Source organism: Desmodus rotundus, chromosome 12 (genome assembly GCF_022682495.2).
Source record: "Desmodus rotundus isolate HL8 chromosome 12, HLdesRot8A.1, whole genome shotgun sequence".
NCBI lineage: Eukaryota > Metazoa > Chordata > Mammalia > Chiroptera > Phyllostomidae > Desmodus > Desmodus rotundus.
In genome coordinates this window covers 59710039-59733741 of record NC_071398.1, presented here as the reverse complement: position 1 = coordinate 59733741, position 23703 = coordinate 59710039, and the positions used below count along the sequence as shown (strand labels likewise).

The window sequence follows — 23703 nt, the reverse complement described above, 5'->3', positions numbered from 1 at the left end:
GCTCCGTCCAGGCCTCTCCGACGGCCCTGGGCCCGTTTCCTCCCACCCTCCGCTCTGTTCCCGAACTCGCACGGCCCGGACACCCATGGGCATCAAGCGGTGTGTGATCCCGGTGTTATTGGCCAGACTTTAGATACCTGGGAAAATCTCTAGAGAAGATCAATAGAGAAGCTTGGGGCAGAACCTCGTCTTACTCATTTTTGGCAATTCCAGTGTCTGGAACATTGTAGGCATTCAAAACCTGTCCGCCAAAAATATGTCAATAAAAGGGTGACCAAATGTGAGGATTGCTTGGGAAAGTGAGAGCATACTGGGGACCTTTTCCAAATCCAGTGATTATTTGTGGAATGTAATAGCATTGAACTAGTTAAGGGGCTCGGAAGGTCAAGGTTGGTTCTGGACAGAAGGAGAAGGCCTGTTTTTAAGTCCTCTCTGTGCGCATGCAATAATGACTTCATTTCATGTATATATGCATGTTTTTTACATTCAGTAGTAATACTTGCTTCTCTGAATGAATGGCCAGAGCACTCGAGTGGAAGTCTGCTGTAGTTTTTCCTGTGTGGGGGACACTTGAGTCCGACGAGGACCTTCAGAGGCAGCAGGTGTGAGCATGCTTTGTTCCTTGGTGAGCGATGAGTCGGCCACTTAATTATGTAAAAAATATGGCAAGAGAGCAGTTGCAGAATCCCCAAGAGAGTAATTACCATCTATCTTGGCTGAGCGCAAGGCTTTTAATCTGTAAATAAGCGACTCTGTGTGGCAGAGCTACATGCAGAGCGCCTCTGTGTCATCAAGGTCTCCTGATGAATTTTCAAAGCGAAAGCAGTGACTGCGTACGGCCATCGGCCGCAGCCTCCTGGGCTTCCGAGGGCTCTGGATGCTTCCCCTGCGGTTTTAACCCCTCCTGAAATATTTAAGCAGCTGAGAAGGACTCCTGTAAAGGGTAAAATCTAGCGTCTGAGTTAAGTCCATGAAAAATCTGAATGTTTCAAATGGAGAGGAAGTAAAATGTGCCTCCTGCGAATTAACGAACAAACCAAGATGAGAAGCTGAACAACTAAACATTGGCCGTGTTTAAAGCAAAGGACTCAGAGACGCAGTTGTTAGCTAGTGGGTCTCTTATTTACTGGAGGCGAATAATTTTATTTTCTGCTGGTGCTATTGCAGGTAGTATTTCCAAAAAGAACCAATTCGCTTTGAGGATATGTGTATACTTTGCTCAGGTGGATCAGCATCTTTTTGGTAATGGAAGCAAATTCTGCTGGGTTTTGGAGTTGTCCGTGGTGTCTGCCTTCCCTGGTGGCCCTTGTAAGTGTTGATGAGCTGAGTAGGCTCCTCGCCAAGGCCAGCTTTGCCACTTGACAACCAGAAGCTCCCACCCCTTTGCCAACTCCAAGTCCTCTCTCTTGCATTGCTAACTTTCGCCTCTCTACCAAGTTACTCCCATCAAAATAGGGACATGTTGGAACAGCGTCCACCGTTTTTAACAAGCCCTTCCTCAACCTCTCTTTCTCTCTCTCTGACTACCTCCTCGATCCTCTGTTCCCTTTTGCAGCAAAATTCAAGAGTCTGTATTTTATCTTCACTTTTTCTCTTCTTGTCTCTTGGACCGGCTTCAGTCAGCCTCTCCTCCCCATCCTCCCACGGAACCTGCTTCCATCAGGGTGTATCCGTGCCCTTCATTCACACTGCCAGATTCTGCGCCCAGCGCCTGGTCGAAATCCTATTTGGCCGTCAGCAGCAGCTGACGCAGTTCCTCAGTCCTTCCTAGAAACACCTTCCTGACTTGCTTCAGGGCAGACCTGTTCTCCGGGTTCTTCTCCTTTCTCACTGGTCACTCTTCTCAGCCTCTTCGTGGCTTCCTCCTCTTTGCCTGGTCCCAGGTCCTCTCCTCTTCTCGGGCTTCTCCCCAAGTCACGCCACACAACGCCTGGGTTAAAATGTCGTGTGTACTCTCAAGCTCCCAAATGTATGTCTGGGGGACACACCTGTGCCCTGGACCCCAGACTGCCATATGCAGCGGCCTGCGGCCCGGTGGATGATGAATAGGCATCGCACCTTTAACCCAGTCCCGCACGACACCTGGTCTTCCCACGGTTCTCTCTCACCCAGATGAGTGCACTGGGCTCCTGTCTGGTTTGCCCTTTCCAGTCCTTACTCAAGTCCTATGTACGTATGTATGTATTTAAAATTCTCACCCGAGGGTATATTTATTGATTTTAGAGAGAGAGAGGAAAGGGGGAGGAAGAGAGAGAGGGAGAGAAACATTGATGTGAGAGAGAAACATCGGTCTGTTGCCTCCCCATACGTGCCCTGACCAGGGATCAAACCCACAACCTTCTGGTGTATGGGATTGTGCTCCAACCAAGCGAGCACCCGGTCAGGGGGCTCAAGTCCCTTTTAATCCATATTCAAACAGCCCAAAAGACCCTTTAAAAACATCAGATCATGTCCCTCCTCTGCCCCCAGGCCTCCAGTGACTTCCTGTCTCAGTCGGAGTAAAAGCCTATCCAACAAAATCCTTCATCCTCTGATGCCATTACCTTGCTGCTCACTCGTCCCTCTCCCCTGCTTACTCGCCCCCTCTCCCCTGCTTACTCGCCCCCTCTCCCCTGCCCACCTCCCCCTCTCCCCTGCCCACCTCCCCCTCTCCCCTGCTCACCTCCCCCTCTCCCCCGCTCCTCACCTACCTGCTCTCTCCTGGTCGTGCACATTCCTCAGACGTCCTCAGACACTCGGCCTCGGGGCCCTGGTATGGGATGCTCCTCCAGGCTGGAGGCCTCTGTCCTGCCATTCTTCCTGGCTTGGTCTGTGCCACCTCACATCTCCGCTCACCTGTCCCCGTCGCACTGACAGCCCCCTAACCATCCCGTTCACACTCCCCCCGCCCCACCCTGACTGCCACTCCCGAGCCCTCTCTGAGAGTTATTTTTCTCAATTGTGCATATTGCCAGATGAAAATAAAAATATGTACTTTTTGTTGTAGTTTGTTCTCGTCTGTCTTCTCTTAGTAGAGTGAGTTTCTCAAAGACAGACGTTTTGTCTGCTTTGTTCACAGCTGTGTCCCCTGTGCCCGACAGATTGGGTACTCAATAAATACTGCTGAAGGAGTTATAGAAAAGCAACCTCAAAAGCTGACGGGTTCTCCATTGTCATTTTTTAAAGGCACTCTGGTGTGACAGAGGACAGAAAGCACGCAGAATGACTCACTCTTCACTAACAGCTGTTTCCCATCCCTCAGTTCCTCTGTTTGAAGAACATAAGGACATTTCTGGCGGCCTGTTGCGAGACCTTTGGAATGAGAAAGAGCGAACTCTTCGAGGCGTTTGACCTGTTTGATGTTCGTGACTTTGGAAAGGTAATTTTGCATTTTATTTTTTCATGTATTTTTTAATTGGAGAACGTTTAATCAAATACTTATTGGTTCTTAGCTTGTTGAAATAGGACATGTGACTTAAGTGGCCTACATATCTGAATTATGTCATTAAATTTCACACAGCTGGCTTAGCCAAAAACAAAATAAAACAAAACAAACCGAAACAACACAACAACAGCAATAACAACAACAAACCCAAGAACAAAACCCCCAAAGCAAAAATGAACAAAAACGCCAAGTTGCAGTAGCAATGGTCTCAGTGAGATTAACATGGTCTCTTGTTCAAAGCGGTACCGGAGGAATCTTTTAGGCAGCAGTACCTTCTCCTGCTGATTACGTAGGAGGAGAGGATGGCTGTTTTCCATCCTGTAGGTAGTTGGTTGGGCCCTCATGTCTGAGGAACAGTTCTTTCCCTCCAGTCTTCTCTCTACCCAAAAGACTCCTAATTTGTGGGAGTTAGGAATGGGCTGCTGCCCCTTGCTCTGTGTGGACTTGGGGAGGTGACTTGGGGAAGACATGAATCACTGGAGTGTTGGAGGTTGTTCAGTGACGGCTTCGCCAGGGTTTCAGCAGACGCATGCTGGATTTCCGTGACGTTCGCCCCATGGAAGTGTTTTAATGTTCATGATTATTGTGTGTACACCGAACACGTGCGTATAATAGGTGACTGAAGTCATCAATTTGGAAGTTATGGTCAATTATTTTGTAGTCACTGGGCAGAAAGTTAACATTTTGCATGTAAGAAGCCATAAAAGGTGACGTTATTTTAGCCCCTGCTGATATAATTGCTTTATGAAACTAAGCTCCTTATAGGGGCGGGGGTGGGGGGGTGGGGGGGCGGAGGGGTAGGCGACTGCATGATACTGAGAAGCTTGCCCTTACTCTTCTAATTCAGGTGCTTGTATCTGGAGAAACAAGCGCTCTTTGGGAACGACACTTTCTGTGATTTCTACGATGGACTATTTTGGTTATAAAATAAAAACGCAGGCAGTGGATTGGTTTGCTTGGCAATGGGCATAAATAGCACAAACTTGGAACAAACATAAGGAAGTGGATGCTGAGATGCAGCAGGATGGGGAAGCCACTCTGCCTGGCAGAGAGAGGCCCGGGCTCTTGACCCAGGGGTGCTCGGTGATGTCCTGGAAGTCCCCAGTCTTCCTGACCGCCTCCCGACCCCCTGCCAGCTGCAAGTCTGTGCAAAATGAAATGGGCGTAAGAATTTGGTTGCGAAGGTTCCCTTTTTCTCTGGCAAGCTGTGATTTGACTGCCGTGAGGTCCAAAACACATGCTAAAGGATAACACAGGATAATAAGTACAAGGAACTGAAAACCAAGCCTCCGGGTGAGGAGGTGGCAGCACACCCATCTGTGGCCATGAACGGAAGCCGTGAAGACAAGCAGGGACCCCGTAGGATCCTAGGTGAGGTAGACAGTTCCTTAAGCTCTTGGTATCAAAAAATGCCCTAGCAGCATAAAAAGAGAATTCTTTTTTTATCCTTTGATCCTTTCCCCTATTTTAAAAAAAATCTTTGATATTCCTTTCTCTTCACCCTCTCTTTTGGGAAATGAAAAATAGAAATGGATTGGGGAAATGAAAAATAGGGGGGGAAGCCTTGACTTCAGAAAGCTTTTCAGGGTGCTTTGCATATTTCGGTTAAGTTTGTAAGAAATGGTATTGACAAAGACCGGGAAATCTCATCAGTTCTCCAGAAACTTGTGGCGGAACAGCCTTGCCTGCTGGGTTGATTAGACCATGGGAGCTTTGTGGAGCAGTGGAGGTTATGGAAAGTTGGACACACTGGGATAAGCTGTATGCTTCTCACGGTGAGTGTATTTCTGGCTCCTTAAAAGACCTGGCCAGTGGTAAGTCTGAAACAGAATGAAACTTGGGATTGTGGTCGAGAACTCGATCCTCTGCTTACCACTTGCAATTTGTCACATACATTTTCACCACGGCCAAGATGGGTGCAGCTCGCTCATCAAAATGGCCTGAGACCTGCACAAACCGCTGGGGATGAAAGTGCACGGGACGCTGCTCCTTGGTGTACCAGCATTACCGCTGGGAAACATTATTACTCAAAGCAGAACCACTGATACCCCCGCTTACTCAGCACCTCCAGTGTAATAGGCATCTTTTCAATCCTCAGATGCATACCATTCTTGTTCCTCCTCAGCACAACCCTAGGAGCTATAAGGACTTTTATTTTCATCTCCATCCAGAGGAGAAAGCCTGGGCCTTGACTCACGTGCCTAGTAGAGATTAGGGCAGTGGTCTGAACCCAGGTGTGGCTGGTTCTCCGTGGCCATGTTGTTGTGTGAACATTCGTGCAGCGGGTGCCACCTGCCAGCCCGGTCTGGGGGCTGTGCACGTACTGACCCAGTTCTCATATCAATCCCACCGCCTCGGTGCTGTTCCCACCCCCACGGGCAGGGCCCAGATTCTAAGCAGTGGAATTTGGGCAGTTCGTGCCGTTCTTAATTTTTAACTTGAAATAAACATGAATAGAGTGTTAATTTACAGACAAAATAATTTCCGATGTTGTGAATATACATTTCAACAGAATGTTGACAGGTGAGCTTATTTTTCTCCATTCCTTGGAGTTCCATTCAATTTTCAATGAACTTAAAATGAGAAGGATTTGTATCTGTGTGCTTCCCTCTGCCCCAATGCACACCAACAGCGAATCTAGGGTTCGAGAGTATTCGGCCTCTTTTTGCCTAGGAATATATTAATTGCAGCAATAGTATCCAGTGTTTTTATAGCATTTTGAAGCTTTCAGAGTGCTTCCTATCATTTGATTTTCATAGTAGTCTCGCAAAGGAAGCGAGGAAGCCTATGAGGAAGCTGAGAGATGGGGAGGTGAAATGAGGATGCAAAGCCTCCATGTGCAGGGACAGAGCGGGGTGTGCTTCTCTGGCCTCTGCTTCTCCTGTCTGCCACCGTGTGTGGGTGCTCAGCGGACAAGATGGACTCCTAGGAGAAAACCAAAGGGTGTCCCTTGGCATCTAATGACACTTTGTCTTGGAGAGAGAGGAAGAAGGTAGGATACTGTGTGAGTCTGCAGAGGGTGATGGTTAAGGTTAATAACACCAAAGGACAAATGGTTCAGATTCTTGTCGGGACACACACCATCGATTTTTAGCTACGCCCTCTCCCCCTTTCCTCACTGGGGTATATCCTCCCTAATCCTTTTCCACGCTCTCCCTCAGTCTGGGGTTCAGGAAATCTGCCTTGAATCATGGGCTCTGATAGGGACGCGTCTTCTTTGGGAAATCAGGAAAGTCCTGGATCACCGCAAATGAAGGACGGCTTCCATTTCATGTATGAGGTGGCGAAGAGTACGCATTCCGGGAGCGCTGGAAGAACTTAGTCTGATTGTGCCTTGCAGAGCCACTGTTAATTTCCAGCATTCAGTTCTTAGGGTGTTCATTTCAATTCAGACTCCAGAAAAGTTAGAATAGTTCCGAACATTTCCTATACCTGGATTTCTTTCTTTCTTTCTATCTTTTTTTTTAAAGTCACACAGGGCTGGGGAAGGAGCTTAGAAACCCGAACTTGCTTAGGGGTCAGCAGAGACTCGAGGGTGTGCGACTCCCACTCTCGATACGGGTAATGCTGAGAAAGACTCCTGACAGTGGAGGAGTCCTGGGGTCTGGGACCGCTTGCGGGTAAGGAGGACGCTGCTGCAGGAGTACGGTGACATGCTTTCCAGGGTCAAAGAGAGTCACACCTGGCCAAGGGTGGTCCAGCTGATTTGAGTAGCAGCTGGATAGTCCCAGTGTATTAAGGTTCAAGACAGGTTCTGTCGAAAGGAACACAGAGCAGGGGCTTAAGCGCACAGGTAAGAACATCGCTGAGAAGAGGTAGTCGTGTTTGACTAAGACTGTGGTTTCTGAGTGGGATCAGAGTTTGAATTCTGGCTCTATGTCTTGGGCAAGTTACTTAACCTTTTCCAGCTTCAGTCTCCTCACTTAGAAATTGAGGTTAGATAAGAAATGAAATAATGGATCTAAAGTGCTTAACAGTATGGAGGTCCGAGATAGGTCCAATATTGATAAGTACTAGCTGTGATTATTCTCTATGTTACTATTATCACAACTATCAATACTGGTGTTAATTAGTTTTAGATTCAGTGGTAAACATAGGGGTTGGATTTGAGTTGAGTGCAAGTACTATTGATATTGGGGGAGCGAGATTGGGAAGTCACCTTCTGTCTTTGTCACGTGGTGTAGCGTCCATCTGTTTCATTCTGCCCAGCCACCTTTCTCCCTCTTGAATTACCTCTGAGAAACCACCCTTTCCCCTTTATCAATCACACAGTTTGGCTGGTTTAATCTATTATAATATCCCAGACCTTTGGGCACAGTGGTGAGTTCGAGGATGAGGCAGGCGGGTCAGTAGGCCCAGTAGGATGTGCTGGGACGTTTGTACGGGCAGATTGGGTTGCTCTTCTCCTCTATCGAAGGGTGTACATGTGAGGTTCGGAGGAGCTACAGTATCTGGATTCCACGTGGAGCTTCACGACAGACCCGGCTCAGAGGGAACAGAGCTGAGGAGGATCCTAGTGGCATCATGGGAAGCTGGAATCAAGTTGTGCCCAAAGCCAGGTACATACACCTGTGGATTTTTCTTTTAATGACAATAGCCAGTTTCCTTCAGTTCTCTCAGCCAAAAGTGAGAGAAAGCTAAGGGATCCACCTGTTTCATCAGATGATTTCAGTTGTGTAGACGTGGGAGCCTCTCTTCTGTTACCAAAGTTCCGCACGGCATGGAGACCTTTCATAGACAGGAGAGAAGATACGGAGACAGAGTCCTGGTGCATCTCTGTGGTGCAGCATGTCAGCAGCCAGATAGAGTCACAGGCCCAGCTGCATGGTGGATACTTGCTATTCCTTGCCATTGGCGTATCATGGATCTCTGTAAAAGTACCATGTGCTGACTGATTGTGCCACTGGAGCTCCGACGCATCACGGATCTCTGTAAAAGTACCATGTGCTGACTGATTGTGCCACTGGAGCTCCGGCGCATCACAGATCTCTGTGTAAGTACCATGTGCTGACTGATTGTGCCACTGGAGCTCTGACGAATCATGGATCTCTGGAAGATACTCTCAGAGTCATCTGACCTCCTTCCCATGCTTGTCTGCACTGCAAGGATAAGAAATGGGCATGTGTGCCTCCGCAGGCCGAGAACTCTCTTCCTCCCAAGATGCCCAGCTGTGTCTGTCTATGTTTTTCGACCACACGGAATGATGTGAAGATGACCCGAAAATGTCAGAGTAAAAAGGGCGTACCGAAGCCTCTAAGGCCACCACCCAGAAGTGAGCAGGGCTTGGAGATATTTACTGATTTAACTAAAATGTCCCGAGAAGCCAGAAAACCCCGCAGGATTCTGTGTGACTGGCGAGTTGTCGTGGAGCCCTCTGATGCCCAGTTTCCTCATTTGTGAGTGAGACAGTAACTTCTACCTTGTAGAATCGTTGTGCAAGTAGGGTTAATTGATATAAAATGCCTGGCAAATCAAGTGTATGAATTTGCATTCAACCTGAAGCTAAAAGTTTGGGTAGATAGAGGTCATTCAGAGTTCTGAGTGTGGATACGTGTAAAATCAAAAAGGGGATTTTAGTGGCATTTTCTTGAAACTCAGCTTGTTTTTGTTGATTCTTCCTGGATCAGAGTATTAAGAAAATTATAACACACACATGTACATGTGTGTGAGCACACATGTGGTTATTTATACCTTAATTTTTCCGGGGCTTCAGTGGTAAGAACGTGTGTTTGCATGGATGTGTATAGAAAGTTTAGTTAAGAGATCCGCAATGAAACGGTCACTGAAGGTGGTTGATGTCTTAACATTCATCAAATGTTTTTTTCCTTCCAGAATATAAACCGAATTAGCAGCTACATCAGATTCAGGATAGGAGGTGATTTGGTTCTTCAGCACTTGAAACGCATTGGCATTTAAAAATACATTCGAGCTTGCCAAAGGGCACCTGGTTAACTTAATGTAGAAAAGGGCTTTGACATTGTTTGTGTAACAGAAGCTCACAACTGTCTATCCCGTCTCCACTAAGGGGCCTGAGAGGTTTATTCCCCCCACCCTCCCAAAGCTTATTAGCAGAGACCTGCTATCACGCTGTCTTTACATTGTGAGCTCAAATTGCGGTCCCACCTGTAATTCCCAGCATACGTCTTCTGAGAGGTTTTGCTTATGTGGATAGAATGTCCTCTAGCTTGTGTGTTTCCACTTTTCGGCCCTCCCCTACCCGACTTGTGCACCTCAGGATGTGTGTGTAAGGTGCAAGCACCCCTTCCCGCTCAGCCTGTGCCGGCACCGCCAGCCAGCCTCTCAGCATTTGTCCCTGGGTGACTGCTGAATTCCACATCCCCCTTCCCGGTTTCCATCCCTCCTGCCAGCTAGGAAGCTCACCCTCCAAAGCGCCACATGCCTCCTGACACAACACCTGAGAACCTGTGCTGGTTTCCTGCTACCCGCGTGTCTCCTTAGGACTCTGCCTGGGCTCCTGCTCCCAGGGGGCCTCGGGCGCCTCACCTTGGCACGGCTTGAAAGATGCTGACAGCCTAGTGCATGCACACTGATCAGCAACTAGAAACATTTTTCAGACACCCAGGGTGAATCGCTTTGACATGTAAATGTCACCTCTCTTTTTACAATCATTTGAACTCCCGTTCTTGTTAGACGTTTGGTGTTTCTCAAAGTATTTTCCATCCTGAATAATTCAGGAGTCTCTGGGGCCTTTGTAGTGCACAGGGCCCTGATTGGTCTTGCTTCCAAGTACCACTGGGAGCTCGCCCTTCGCTCTCCCAGGGGTCTGCAGGCCTGGTGCTGCGGAAGACCTGTCCTGGGTGCTTCCTTTGAGGCTCTGACAGCACCCAACCGAGCGACCTTTGCCAACCCCTCCCCCACTCCCACTGAGCGTCTTGGGTGAGCCCGGCCAGGCCAGGTCATGCCTCCCCAGCTTGGGGGGAATTCTCTTCAGGGGCTCCTGGTAGTCTTTCCTGCCAGAAAGCTGGGGTTAGGGACCTTATTCAGCCTCTATGGGGGTACCAATTTCTACTTTCAGAGCAGCATTGGGGATCTCTGGTCTCTTTCCTCCCAGGAGGCCCTCAGCTTTTCCTTTACCTCCGCCAACTTCCAGCCTCCTGCAGGCCCAGCCTGGCAGTTGGTGATGAGGAGACCAGCTCAGTGGCCACCCCTGTCCTTCACTACCGCCCCCACCAACTCTGAGATGTAGGTGGCCAGCCCGTATTTACATAACTAAGAGCTCTCCAGGGATTCCTCTGGAACAAAGAGAGCCTGTTCCAGGGCCTCCTTTGTGTAAGCCCAGAGGGAGGGCACAGCTCTTGGCCTTTCCACATGTGGATGTCTGGTTGGCTGTTAACACAATTCCGGCATCATTAGCAGGATTCTCTTTTGTTTTTGCAGTGAACTGACCTTTTTAGGAACCTCTACGTCTTTTTCACTGCCTTTGCTGGTGTATTTCAGGGGGGCATTTAACAGTGGGCAGATTGTCCCATTCTTACCAGGGCCTTCTGGGCTCTGGTGCCCCAGCCACGCACGGGTCATCCTTCACACCCTAGTGATTATTCGAGTGCATGTTTGGTCTGCTTTCCAATCCTTTTTGAGCTAGTTCAAAAAAAATAACCAAACAAAAAAACTTCACTGTTTTCTAACCTTAATACAGTCAAAAACTTCTAGGCGGGCATTTCCCAAGGAAGCCCCTTGTCTTCAGAAATGAAATGTTACTAGGTGGCTGGGGAGAAAGGCTCCTGTCTAATGAGTCGGGTGAACACCGCAGGTGACACCCGCCCCCTGTGGACGGGGCAGAGCCTAGTCAAGGTAAGTCCTGCTGTGAAGAAAACAGTCAAACTGTGGCTCAGTCTTGGATTTCTAAAATTTGCACCTGAGTGGCTTTTCGGTACCACAGGATCACTTCAAACTTACCGTGTGTAAAACTCTCCCGCCCCTTCACACCCACTTCTGTCTGGGCAAACTGTTCCCCAGTCACCGAGCCAGGAGCCACATGGTTACCAATGCCTTAGGTAAGGCCCTCGCCACCCAGGTTGTTGGAGGGGCCTCCTCAGTCTGTGTCCCCGACTTCGGGTTTGAATCCCTCTGAACTAATCATCAGAGAGTTCCTAAAAAAATGCAAAACTGATCATGTAGCTCAGAGGGTTCAAACTTGATAGTGGAACTCTGCTGCTCATGAGAGAAAAAAAAATTAAACCCTTTTACAAGTCACACAAGTTTATTCACGATCAGGCCCTTCATCAGCCTTTCTCACTTCATCTCTTGCTTTCCGACTCCCTCCCCCCCCCCCCCCCCCCCCCCCCCCCCCCCCCCCCCCCCCCGTTCAATGCTGGCTTTGGTCCCACCGAATTACTGTCATTGTCACTCTCCAGATTAATGCAGGGCGGGACAAGAGTAGGTTTACTGTCTGAGTATGCAAAACACAGAGTTCATTCTTGTATTATTATTTATTAGGTGGTGTATCATCTCCCATGGGAACAACTGTAAACCTACCTTTGCCCCGCCCTGTATTTAGACGTAGGGATGCCTTTGCCTGGAATGCCCTGTAGCCCTTGCCTCCTCGTCTTTAGTGACTTCGTTCAAGGTCTTGCTGCTGCACACACTGCTCCCAGAATCCCCTGGGCCTGACTTCGCTGACTTGTCTCTGCCCGTTTCTCAGTTGCAGCTGGACCTTTTCCTCCTTCTCTGCCCAACAGAAATGTGATCTGGACACGTTAAATCCGCTTTCCTCCTCAGCTCATTCTGAGCTTTGGAACCCAGTAAACCCGGGTTTTACCCTCCCTGCCCCTGGCTACCTGTGTGGGAAGCCTGCTCAACGGTCTCTGTGTGTTGAATAGGACAGGAAAACGGGAGGGTGCTGTTGCGGCTGTCACTCACCAGCACTGTCACCACTGCCTCCGCCTCCCAGCAATCTCAGATGTTGATATTAATCTGCACTTTATGGTAGAAGGAACTGAGGGCAGAGTAATAAAAGTGAATCATAGCCTGTAGGCGATGGAGCGTGGATCTGAGATGACATCTAACTTCAGCGGCCATGTTCCTGATGATCTTACTGCACTGCTTCCAGCGGAAGTGGGGAAGCGCCTTCCAGAAAGAGGGGATGCCATGTAGGAAGGGGCAGAGGGGGATCTGTGTGGGATGTTTGGGGTTCTGTAGAGAGTCCTCATAGCTTGAGGGTGAGATGCTACCAGGGTGATTTGGACCTTGAGGTCCTGCAGAGATTGGGTCTGGAGCAGGGGGTGGTGGGGTGGGCTCGGGGGTCCTGCAGGCTTTGGGTGGACCTCAGGCGGACCTGAGATGGCCCGCTGTGCACCTGAGCTGAGCGTTGTCAGGTGGGGGAAGGTGTGCAGGACCGTCCTAATGCAGGCGGTTGGAAGAGCAGCATGAAACTGAAGCGGGGAGGGTGCGGACTCAGCAGACCTTGTCCAGAGCAATGGGGGGGGCGGGGGCGGAGTTGGAGGGCTTTGGGGCATTTAGGATCAATGGGACCGAGAAAGGTGAGGAGGGAGAAGACAGAATACCGCAAGGGGAGGTAATGGAGCAGGTCCAACTTAGTGGGTTTTTTCCCTTTTAAATTAATATAGGAAAATTCCAGTGACATTTACACTCACTTCTGTAGTTATATTTTTGCAACCCAGTAGGTATTTTATGTTTCATTTTTTCAAAGGTCTTTACTGTATTTGATCATTCTTATTTTTCCCTGTATTTCACTTTTGATTTCTTTTTTTGTACTTGCTGATTATCTTGGTCTCTGCTAGACCTCTTAAAACCTTTTTTTTTCTGGCTTTATTATTTCTTTTAAAAATGGAAGTATTTATTTTTTTGGAATAGGAAACTTTCTAGGAACAGTTGTCTGTTCTTCTGCCCAGCCTAGATGGTCCATCTTCGGAGATCCTTAACCCTGTCACACACCTTTAAGTATAATTCATCCAAGTCACGTATGGAGTTCACGGAGTCTAACTTGCTTTCAGTAAATTGTTGTGAATGTGATGGTTGGGAAGAGAACATCAAACTGCAGTGCACGGGGCAGCCAAGTCCTTGTCTGTACAGGCAGCGGCGATGCAAAGCTCTTGGCCTTTAGTCCTTCAATAGTTGTGCGTGTCCATTTCCTGTTAACGAGATCCCCTGGAAAAGGTGGACAGTATTTTCCGTATCTCCTCCCTGTTATTTTTTAATGGCTTGCACACACCTGCAGGGATCCAGGAGCGCTGGCGTTTGCTTTCGGTGCTCAGCGAGCAGGGTGGCTGCACTCTGCACAGGGGTAGCAGGAAGCGAGCCTCGGGGCCTTGTGAACGCCAAACAACTACAGGAAACAGCACTTGGCAGCTGCGGCAGCTGTCTGTGGAGGTCGGCCGCACAGGCTTCCTCTGGACAGACTTCAGGTTCTGAGTCACTTGTTTGCTACCTAGAGCACCTGTGCTTTTGGAGGACTGCCCTGGAGGACTGCCCTGGAGGACCAGGAGTTGATCATGGATCTTTCTCTGGTTTTGCCTCAATGACAGTGGAAAAGGCCCCTCAGGCGTGGAAAGTCCTGCTGAATCAGGGCCGTGTCTGAAGATTGATAGTGTCAGGACCAGCCCGTGTTTAGAGCAGGCAGAATCATTAGGTTAGAGGGGACGGATGGCTTTAAATCTCCCAGATATCCTCCTTGGAACTGTGCGTGCTCACCACTTCACACTCAATGTGCTTGGTGACCTTAGCGTACGCTTTCCCTTGCTGGTCACATCCTACGTGTCTGTGTGAAGAAGCTGAGGGACAGCAGGGCAGGTGCCTTATGACCATGTCCACTCTGTAGCTGTCTGAAGCTGCCGACTCCTAATTCATCTTGGAGAGCATGATCGGCTTAGAGTGGGTGTGTCAGTACAGTACGGGAAGATACAGTGCACCATTCTGGCCGGTCAGTCCAGGTCAAGTTTGGATGATGATTGGCAGCACTGGACGTGGATTGGTAACGGAGTGAAAATGCACTGAAGGCCAGATGCAGGTTAGAATGAACTGTGCGCCTGCTCCTTATGTCTGTGAAGTGTAACATGGCCTTAGCAAAATCACTGCTGGTGTTTTTCTAATACCCTGTTAGGTTTTGGGTGGAGGCAGCTGAAAAATGTGAATGTATCAACGGTCAGATGATAACGATTTCTTAGGGAGGCAGTAATGTAAAATTTCCTGGCATTATAGTGCAAGTGCCATAAGATGTAATAAAAGGGAGGGGTGGTATTTATTAGCATTGGTTTTCTAAAAAATTGCTGAGGGGTTTTCACATTCGTTGTCACTTGGAGTTTGGTCAGTAGACTGCCCCAAGATTTTCATAAGGGAATAGACATGTTGGCGGATAAAGAGGCAATCAAACACACACATCACGTTTCCTTCACTGCTCTGGGCTCACAGCGGGCCTCCCTTCCACAGTACTGGAAACAGCCCTAGCAATGGTGCAGAGGTTTCCCAAGGAGCCACAGTTCCGATGAGTGGATAGCGAATCACTTAGGAAGCCATCACTAATGCTCACTCATAACCTGTTTTCCTGAATTTTCTACTCATTGATCCTGGAACAGCATAGAATTAACTTATAAGTCTTTTATAGGCCAGTCCTTCCAATACATGAAGATTGTTATCATCTGCCTCTAAGTCTTCTTCTTAAAATAATGATGTCCTTCTTAAAAATAAGATGTCCTTAACTCTTCCCATTTTGTTTATAACCTGCCCCCCTCTGAGAATAACTTGAGATGTCCTAGTAAGACAGCACAGATAAAACAGGGCAGTTAAAGATTAAAACGTTTAAAATGGGAAAAGAGGCTTCTTAGAGCAAGGGACGCTGCCATCAGACCAGCTGGTCTGGGGATGAAGTTTCGTTCTCAGCTGTCCTGAAGTCAAGAAAAAAAACACGAGCCCAGAAAGTGAGCCTTTGAACAAGGCTTACAGCCTTTGTGCCCGGGAGCATTTGGAAAGAACAAAATAAGAAGTCTAACAATTTTTTTAAAATGATGGAAATAAATAAAGATATGTAGGGAGACTACTATTCAAAACTTGTTAGCATTAGAGCATTTGCTTTATCTATGATTATTATATGTACATATATTGCTATTTTTGCCAAACCGTTTCAAAGTCAATTCTAGGAAAGCCTCATGACATTTGTCTCCTAAACTTCAAGCTTTATAGCTCCTGAAATAAGGCTATGTTCCTGTGTAGCCGTAATATCTTTATCACACCTGACAAAGTGAGTAGGACTTCCCTAATTGCATTTAATGTCTAGGCTACACATTTAATTCCTCCAGCTTTCCCTAAAGTATCTTTTATAGCTGGTTTCTTTGAACAGGATTGAATCAATGTTTAGATACTATTTTTGGTTGTTGTGTTTCTTAAAGGAAATTGTTTCTTCAACAGTTTTATACACATTTTATTTTGTGTTTAATTTTCTGATAACCTACTAAAGGTGATGATCATTTCTGATGGGCTTTTATTGGCTTTAAACTATTGTTGGTTGAATTTAGAATAAAGTTTGGGTTTTCTATAGTACAAGGCACTTTTAAAAGCCTTGGCTGTCTTCACTATAGGAGATGCTCAGTCAGTGTTTTTGTAAGAGTTAAAAAATTTAAGTCCACCCTGGCTCATGTGGCTTAGTGGATTGAGCGCCAGCCTGTGAACCAAAGGGTTGCCAGTTTGATTCCCAGTCAGGGCGTGTGCCTGGGTTTTGGGCCAGGTCCCCAACAAGGGGCCCATGAGAGGCAACCACACATCAATATTTCTTTTCCTCTCTTTCTCCCTCCCTTCCCCTCTCTAAAATAAATAAATAAAATCTTAAAAAATCAAAAACAAGCAAATAAAAACTTAAGTCCTATAATGTTAAACAACTTACAAGTAGTTTATTGTAGACCAAGCTCTGAAACAACCATTGAGAATCACTCAATGTTTTCACAGAGTTTGAATATAATAACCATACTCTTGGAAATGAATAGATCACTAAAACATGTTCTTTCATCAAGAAACTCTTCAAGAATAATCCTGGAGAGAGTCATAGGTGCTTGAGTTCTAAGATTTTTATCTGACTCAAGAAAGTATTATCTAGAAAGCATTCACACCACTTAGACTTTGTCGAAAATGTCAGCGATCCGATCTTGTCCTGCCAGAAAGAACCCTGTCATTTCAAACCTATTTGGAGAGTATGACGTCACACTTCTGCCCATGAAGGAATTTCAGTTCTGTGTTGAGTTCATCCAAATCCCATTGGGTCTGACGCACAGTTCCCGGATATTCTGATAGCGAGGCTTCTGTGACTTTATTTATTCTTTTTCGCTTCACGGTATTTTATTTCAGTGTTTCTTAGATTTTGGATTGAAGGAATATAATGATTAAACTTTTAAAAGCATTAAGTTTGGGAATAGATCTTGAGTTTCCGTGGTACCGTAGCGCCGATCTTGAAACGAAGATCATGCTTTCACTGCATCCGCGTGGCAGCAAAGGAGCGGGAAGTGGACCTGGGGAGCTTCTGTGCCGCGCAGTCTCGCCCCTTGCAGTCGTATGATTGTAACCCTGTGACAATGTGTTGACACGAATCCTAACTTCAAAAACCACACTAGTCTGTGAGCATGTTGTCTTCATTATAGGGCCCGAGTGGTTGTAGTTGGTTCAGGACGACCTTTTCCCCGTGAGCTGTTCCCACAAACCATTTGTTAAAGAAACAAAGCCTGTCTCCAGTTTGGGTCTTGTCCATAATACAATGGGATAGTGACATCCTTAGCCACGTGACCGATACAAGTTCCTCCCACGTTCTGGCTCTGCCGAGTACCTGCCGATCTAACAGAAACCTGGGAAGCCTTCTCAGTTGCCCCCAGGACGTGCAGGGACGTGGACAACTCTTTCTCTGTGATGGGAGTCAGGCCAACTCAGTCATTCCCCCCCTTTCATTCTGCATTTATTCTGAACATTGCATTAAGAAAAGCTTTCAGTGTGTTACAGAAAAAAACGCCAATGCCCAGGTTGGCCGAAAAGCCCCACAAATACCCTCAGGAAGGTTTGTAATAATGAAACAGCAGTTGAAAAAAGTGTCAAAATATAGTCTCTTTTGCACCTAATATTGTCTGCTGTCCCTAAACCTGTGCTAGGCACTGTCATGGAAAATATGTCACCCCACTTTTAAAAGATTCTGAGTTCAAAATCTGTATTTAATTTATTTAGGATTTCTAATGAGAATAGTAAAGCAATAGGAATAATGGTAATTCATTATGACATGCTAAAGATGACTTTTTTTGCTGAAAAAAATAAAAGTGACACATTAGCTATTTAATCATATCAAGGCAATCATTGTTACCTCCATAGATAGCTTTGCTTTAGTGCATATGTTTACATCTGTGAAAATTTACTAACTTTTAAAGGTTTATCTAAGTGAGCACAGGCAGGGAAGGTGCTTAAAAGCTGAAGGCAGGTGGGGTTTCAGCAATGTTATCAGCTGATTTACCAAGGAAATCAGTTTCAGGACAGAACGAATGGGCCTCAGTTTCCTCACCATATGTCAAATTGTTTTATCTCCTCTGTACAGTTTCTAAGAGAATTAAAACAGGTCATGTCGTATGTAAGGTTTTCAGCATCATGCCTGACACATGAAAATGTGCTAGAAAAATGTTAGTTGATAAAATATGTTTAAACATTGTTGGACCGAGGCAGTTCTTTCATATGGAAACCTGCTGTTTCTCTTTTCTGAAACGAAACCTCTCTCTTCACTACTGTTTGGGTTGCCTCCTGTGCATCAATTTGAGATTAAGGTACACATTGAATTTCTCTGAGGAATGGAATAAGAGAGAGATGGAAACCGATAAAATGCAGAGAACAGGTGTGACAGGCGGCTCAGCAGTCATCCGTACCCGCACTACACTCACGACCCACTAGAACTACGTTTCACGGAGGATGAGCCATGTGGGATTGCTGATACTTGACCAAATTGCAGTTCCATGTGGCTCAACCTACGGTTTGGCCCTAGATAGCTTATGAAGAAGACAAGTGACTGTTTTAAAATGAGAAGAGCCATCAGCATGGATGATGGAGTCGATGTTTTCTGCCATGTTTGGGGATTTTTTTTTTTTATTTTGGTGGTAAAACTAGAACCAAATGAGCCCATGTTGTAGGGAGTAGGGTTTTCCTTCAGCATGAAGGGGAAGTGGGAAGCCCCTAACGGTACTGCTTCTGTTTCTGTGCTAGAAACACATTCTGGAATTAGTCAGGAAGCCTGGGTTTGCATATTGAAGAGTCCTCTAGTTCTTTCTCTTAGGATTGGCTGACTTGTCATTTGTTAAATTATCTCTTGGCTAGTCAACAACAGAAACTTAGTGTTGACTCGCTTGGAAATCCAAATGACCACGAATTTGGCTTCCTTTCCGTAGGCTGTGTGTGAATTAACTTACATGCTGTACTCATCTACCTGATTCCTTGTGAAATCGTACTTCTGTGCTGACAAGTGGGTATGTGTTAGTATTTACTGCTTAATGTTGTTATGTCTGTCTTCCCAAACTTTAGTTCCCTCAAGAATAGTGGTTTGTGGTGTCAAGGATTGAAGACTGAAGCTTTTTTTCTAGATTTCTTTTTTGGGGGGGTGGTCTAGAAAGGGAAGAAACATTCTAAGCTGGGGGTCAAGGGTAAAAGTGGTGGGAAACACATTCTTCCGCTTCGCTGTTCACCCGCGGCAGCACCCCAGACTGGCCACACCTCAGCTGCTTTTTAAAAATGCATTTTATCTTGCACATAGCGAAACATCACTCTGCCCCCTAGGTGCTATCAAAATACATAAAGCTTGAAAATCAACAAAGGGTATGTTGTAGGCCTTTGGGCTTCTACACACGACATTGAAATCACAGGCAGATGAGTCCACAGCTGTTTCATCCGGCCGTGTCAGTCTTTGGCACTGTCAAGAGCAAATCCAACGGTGATTTATTCTTCGAAGGTAATTTCATGAGTGTGGGGAAACGTAATAACATGACGTGTATAGATGTTCCTTCCCTTTACTAATTCTACTTCCCTTGATCATTGGAGAATTTGAAGATACTTTTCCCTATTTAGCATTTAAAAAATCAGCCAGACTAATCTCGTTCAGATCAGCAAGTACTTTAGCTAATGGTCATGTCACTTTGGCAGGTATTTTCTTAGAAAGGTGATTCGGAGACTGCTGGCCGATCACCAGAAGGTAGGAAAGAATCCCTGGCCATACTGGTGGCTGATTGCATGGGCTTATTTAGCTTCAGGATGTGTGTTGTCTTTGAAGAAAGGCTTGTGTTTTGCCTTTCTACTTAGAAATCGCTGGGATCGTTAGATTTTTACAGTGGTAAGTGAAAATCTCATTTTCTTTGTGAGGCTTCAGCTAACTTTTGAGATCCAAGTTGGTTAACAATAGAGTGAACCTAGTCTCTGTTATGATAAGCTCGATAGCCAATTTAAGGCATGATTTGGGTTTTCAGGATGCCCGTCCTGGGGAGGGGGGTCTGCCACTTAAAGTTTCAAGTACCTTTTGGTCCGAAAATCAGTGTGTTGGCTAGAAATTGCAGTTATTTTCTCACAAAAATGTTATGTTATATTCCTATCTTGGTTTTGGTTCACACCAGAAAACTGATATGTAAAAATTGATAAGATGATGCCATCCCCTCGGCCCTACAGTGCTCAGCCATTCGAAGATTACAGGTTTAGTCGCTGGTTTCCAGGGACACGGAGCTGGTGGGGTGGCTCGCCGCAGTGACAGAAACCGTAATGAGTCATGTATCTGTGTCTCTCCCTAATACTTTTGCCTTCCTTAAACTTTCACCTTGTTATTTCTGCAAGTCCCCTATCTCATGTCAGCTCTCGAGGAACCCCGATGGTTATTGTGGGGATGATCTGTCACCTGGCTCCTTACCTGCCCCAGCTGGTGTCGTCACTGTCCTGTGTGAGCGCGCTTGTGAGTGTGCACGGGCTGAGCCTCCCGAAGGCTCCAGGCTCTTCTGCTGCTGCTGCTTCCCAGGTGTCTGTGGTCCCTGTCAGGAAGGGCTGCCGGGTATCACCATGGTAGTGAAGCCTCTGAGACCCAGGTGGGCCATCTGGGGTCCCCAGGGCCGGAGAGCCGCACAGTGCTGGACAGAGGGGACAGAGATTGCCTTTCTCCACTCTCCCTGTAGCCTGCGCCCTCCCTGGGCCCAGCGGGTGTCCCTGGGGTCATGCTGTCCAGGCGTCCCTCTGTGTGCAGGCATCTTGCTCTCGAGTCCCCCTTTTCCCTCCCTGGTTGTGTTGTCGTTAGGATGAGCTCTTTTCCGTTAGGTTCCGCAGCTCCTAAGACGGTTAGGCCTATGGCGGTCACCTGTCCATGGTAACGAGGTGGTCGGGTGTGTTGAAACACGAAGGTTTGGTGTAGATTCGAGCGGTAACACAATCCCTGCTCCCGCTCTTAAGGAATTCATCAGATAAATGGAACATTATTCTCAGACAGGAACAAGAAACAAAAGCAGCAAGGCGAGAATTGGGGATTTCATTATTCTTGCAGGGGAGAAACACTTGGGGTTTGTTCCTGTCTAAAATTTGTGTTAAAGACAGAGGGCAGTTTGGTTCCATGTCAGCGAACAGTTCAGACCTTTGGTAGTTGCGTAGTGCCGGGATCCCTGGTTGAGGCAGGACCGTTCCTCTGTGCCTCCCAGACTTGGCCTTTCCAGTAATCAGCTCTGCTTTGCTCAGAATTACAGATTAAAAAAACAAACAAAAACTCAAGGTAGTATAATTGAAAATTGTATTTTCATTTTATTTATCTAGGAAAACCCTGAAACTTTAGAAAAACATTGAACAAAAATCACCAGATGAGTAAAATGGAAGCAATTTTCTGTTTCTCAAAATATTATGTAGAAAAAGCACTGTGTGACGTGGCTGCACATCTTGTTAGTGAGTAAATTCCTGTTTGTTGAAATGCCTCTAGCTGCTATTGCCTAATGGTAACATTAGATACAAAAACAAAACAAAAGAAAAAAAAAACCCTTATCTATTATCGGGTCAGTTCCAGCAACATCCTGATTTGGCAGGAGTCGTTTTCCAGGGTCTGCTCCCTTTGGGGACAGCATCCTGCGGGATTCCTTCAGTTTCCCTTTTACCTCCTGTGTATTTAAGGAACTCTTAACAAGAACAAGTACAGCATGTGGGGCGACTGTTTTTCTCTGGTAAGTAAAGATGGCAATGATCTCGCCCTGAGCCCAACCCTAAAATGAATCAAATGCTTTCAGTGTCATCGACAAGCACATTTAAAATGAAAGGTAAAATAAAAACTTATTATTGAAACACAAAATTTGCTTTTTTTTTCTTCTTAGTGTTTTCCTAGCTAAGATGGCCTAGGTATTATAACTGAATTAAAACAGGATTGATATGGGAGAGACAGTTGTAGAAAACATCCCTCTGTTCCAGGCCAGAGGTGACTAGACAGGCCTGTGAGTCCAGAGGGGGCCCTCTTCCCTTCCCTCCCCTTTGGCTCCTCCTCTGACTTTGGGGACGAATGTCTATTCGGTTTCCCGGTGGCAGCAGCTTCTCTCTCTGCCACCCCAGCTCTGCCTTGTTCCCAGCTGCCCCAGGGACCATTTCTGCTTTTACTGTGGTCGCCACCTGGAACCCCAGGAGCTGTTCTCCAGGCTCTGCTGTGGAGGTCAATGCCAAGGGCACGTTTGCCTTGATGAATGCTTCATTTCCTGCCGTGCAGCCATCCGAAAGGAAGTGCCTGTGGGTAGACTTTTAGATGTTTGTAGATAACAGGAAGGGATCTTTGTGAGGAAGAAAAACCTTAAACACGGTAGATCAATCTGATAGTTTTATTCAGAATTGGAAGAAAAACCTCAAATTTGGTTAATCAAGCTGATAGTTTTATAAGCTCAAAGGGAGAAAACTTTAATGAAAGTTAAAGCCTTTGATAACACACATCACACATACCCCTTAGTTCCTGGCCTGTATCTCTGTTCTCTGCTTCTTCTTCCAGAAAGAACTGTCTCTCTTACTCTCTTACCTCTCCTTCCCCCTCCCCACCTCCCCTATATTCTTGCTTTGGCTCTCACTGTAGACTGGGTTCCTCAACATGGCAGAAGACATGGTAGATGGCCATTGGAAAATCTTGACCTTGATATTTCATAACTTCTTCCATGGGGGAAGCTGCATTTGCAAAAACAGTCAGTACGAAAAACTTCCAGAGAGACAGATGATACCAGTTGCCTAAATCTGTGTTTCTCCCAATCTATCTTTCAAACAACACAGGACAATAAGAAGAAAAAAATATATAGTTTCAAGTTAACTGTAAATAAAAGGAAAATATCTCTCATACTTTTGCCTCAAACCTTTCCTGTGAATGGACAAGAACGGTTGTAAAAATGCGTGAAAGAGAGAAGGGGGGGCCCAAGATTAATGTGAAATGACTTCCAAAGAGAAAGACTGAAAATGTTTCCAGCTGGACTCACAAGGGAAGACCCAACTGTGTGCTGTATACAAGAGGCGCACCTGGAACAGAACGGTTCAGGAAGACAAGAAATCCACGGGAAAGACTGGCGTTGGCCCAGCCTGGGCCAGCTGTCCACTGCGGGCCGCTCACTTGTGGCCAACAGGGCGGAGTGCCCCTGGGCAGTGCCCCACGTCACATGCCCTTCCTTAGCCACTCAGCTACATCCAGGAGAGGGTTGTCACTCAGAAGTCGGCAGTGTCCCCGGAATTAACTGTTTACAGCAGTATCTGAAAGAAGGTTCTGTTGTTAGAAGGAGACAGAGGGACTAGGAAGATGACATAGATACTAAAACAATAAAAAACCTTTTCTGCTCATTGGTTTTCAGTCCTCTCTCTGATGTCCTGATTCTTGCTGAGTTGATACTTGTTCTCAACACTTTGCTGCATGAGCAACAGCAGTACAGAAAAATGGATGAGTAAGTAATAGAAGTGTCCAGACCACGTCTTCCCACAGGAAGCGGGGCCATGAGGGCAAGCCACGCATGCAAGTGTAAATTTTACGTTTCCTTGGCACCACGTTAAAAAAGTAGAGGAAGAGGTGACAACAATTTTAATAATATATTTTATTTAGCCCAGTTTAACAACAACATTATCACTTCAACTTAGAATTCATGGGGAAAGTATGAAGTTCATTGCATTTTTTCTGTATTCTTTGATACCTGGTTTGTGTTTATACTCAGAGCCTATCTCAGTGCAGCCCGGCCTTGTTTCCAGCGTTCAGCAATGCCGGGCAGTTCAGCTCTAGAGAAGGGGCGGTCCCTAGCCGTCTTAGTGTGGTGAATGGAAAGAATACTCGAAACCTATGGGATATT

General features: G+C 46.5%; 1 protein-coding gene across 2 annotated transcripts in view; it reads left to right on the top strand.

The window, feature by feature from the left end:
- The window catches only part of VAV3 (vav guanine nucleotide exchange factor 3), a 273882-nt gene that overhangs the window by 60799 nt on the left and 189380 nt on the right, over positions 1-23703 (top strand). For both annotated transcript variants that reach the window (XM_024570427.4, XM_045203367.3), the window contains exon 2: positions 3242-3358. In XM_024570427.4, the coding sequence (XP_024426195.2) occupies positions 3242-3358 (117 nt within the window). The remainder of the gene's footprint in view (positions 1-3241; positions 3359-23703) is intronic.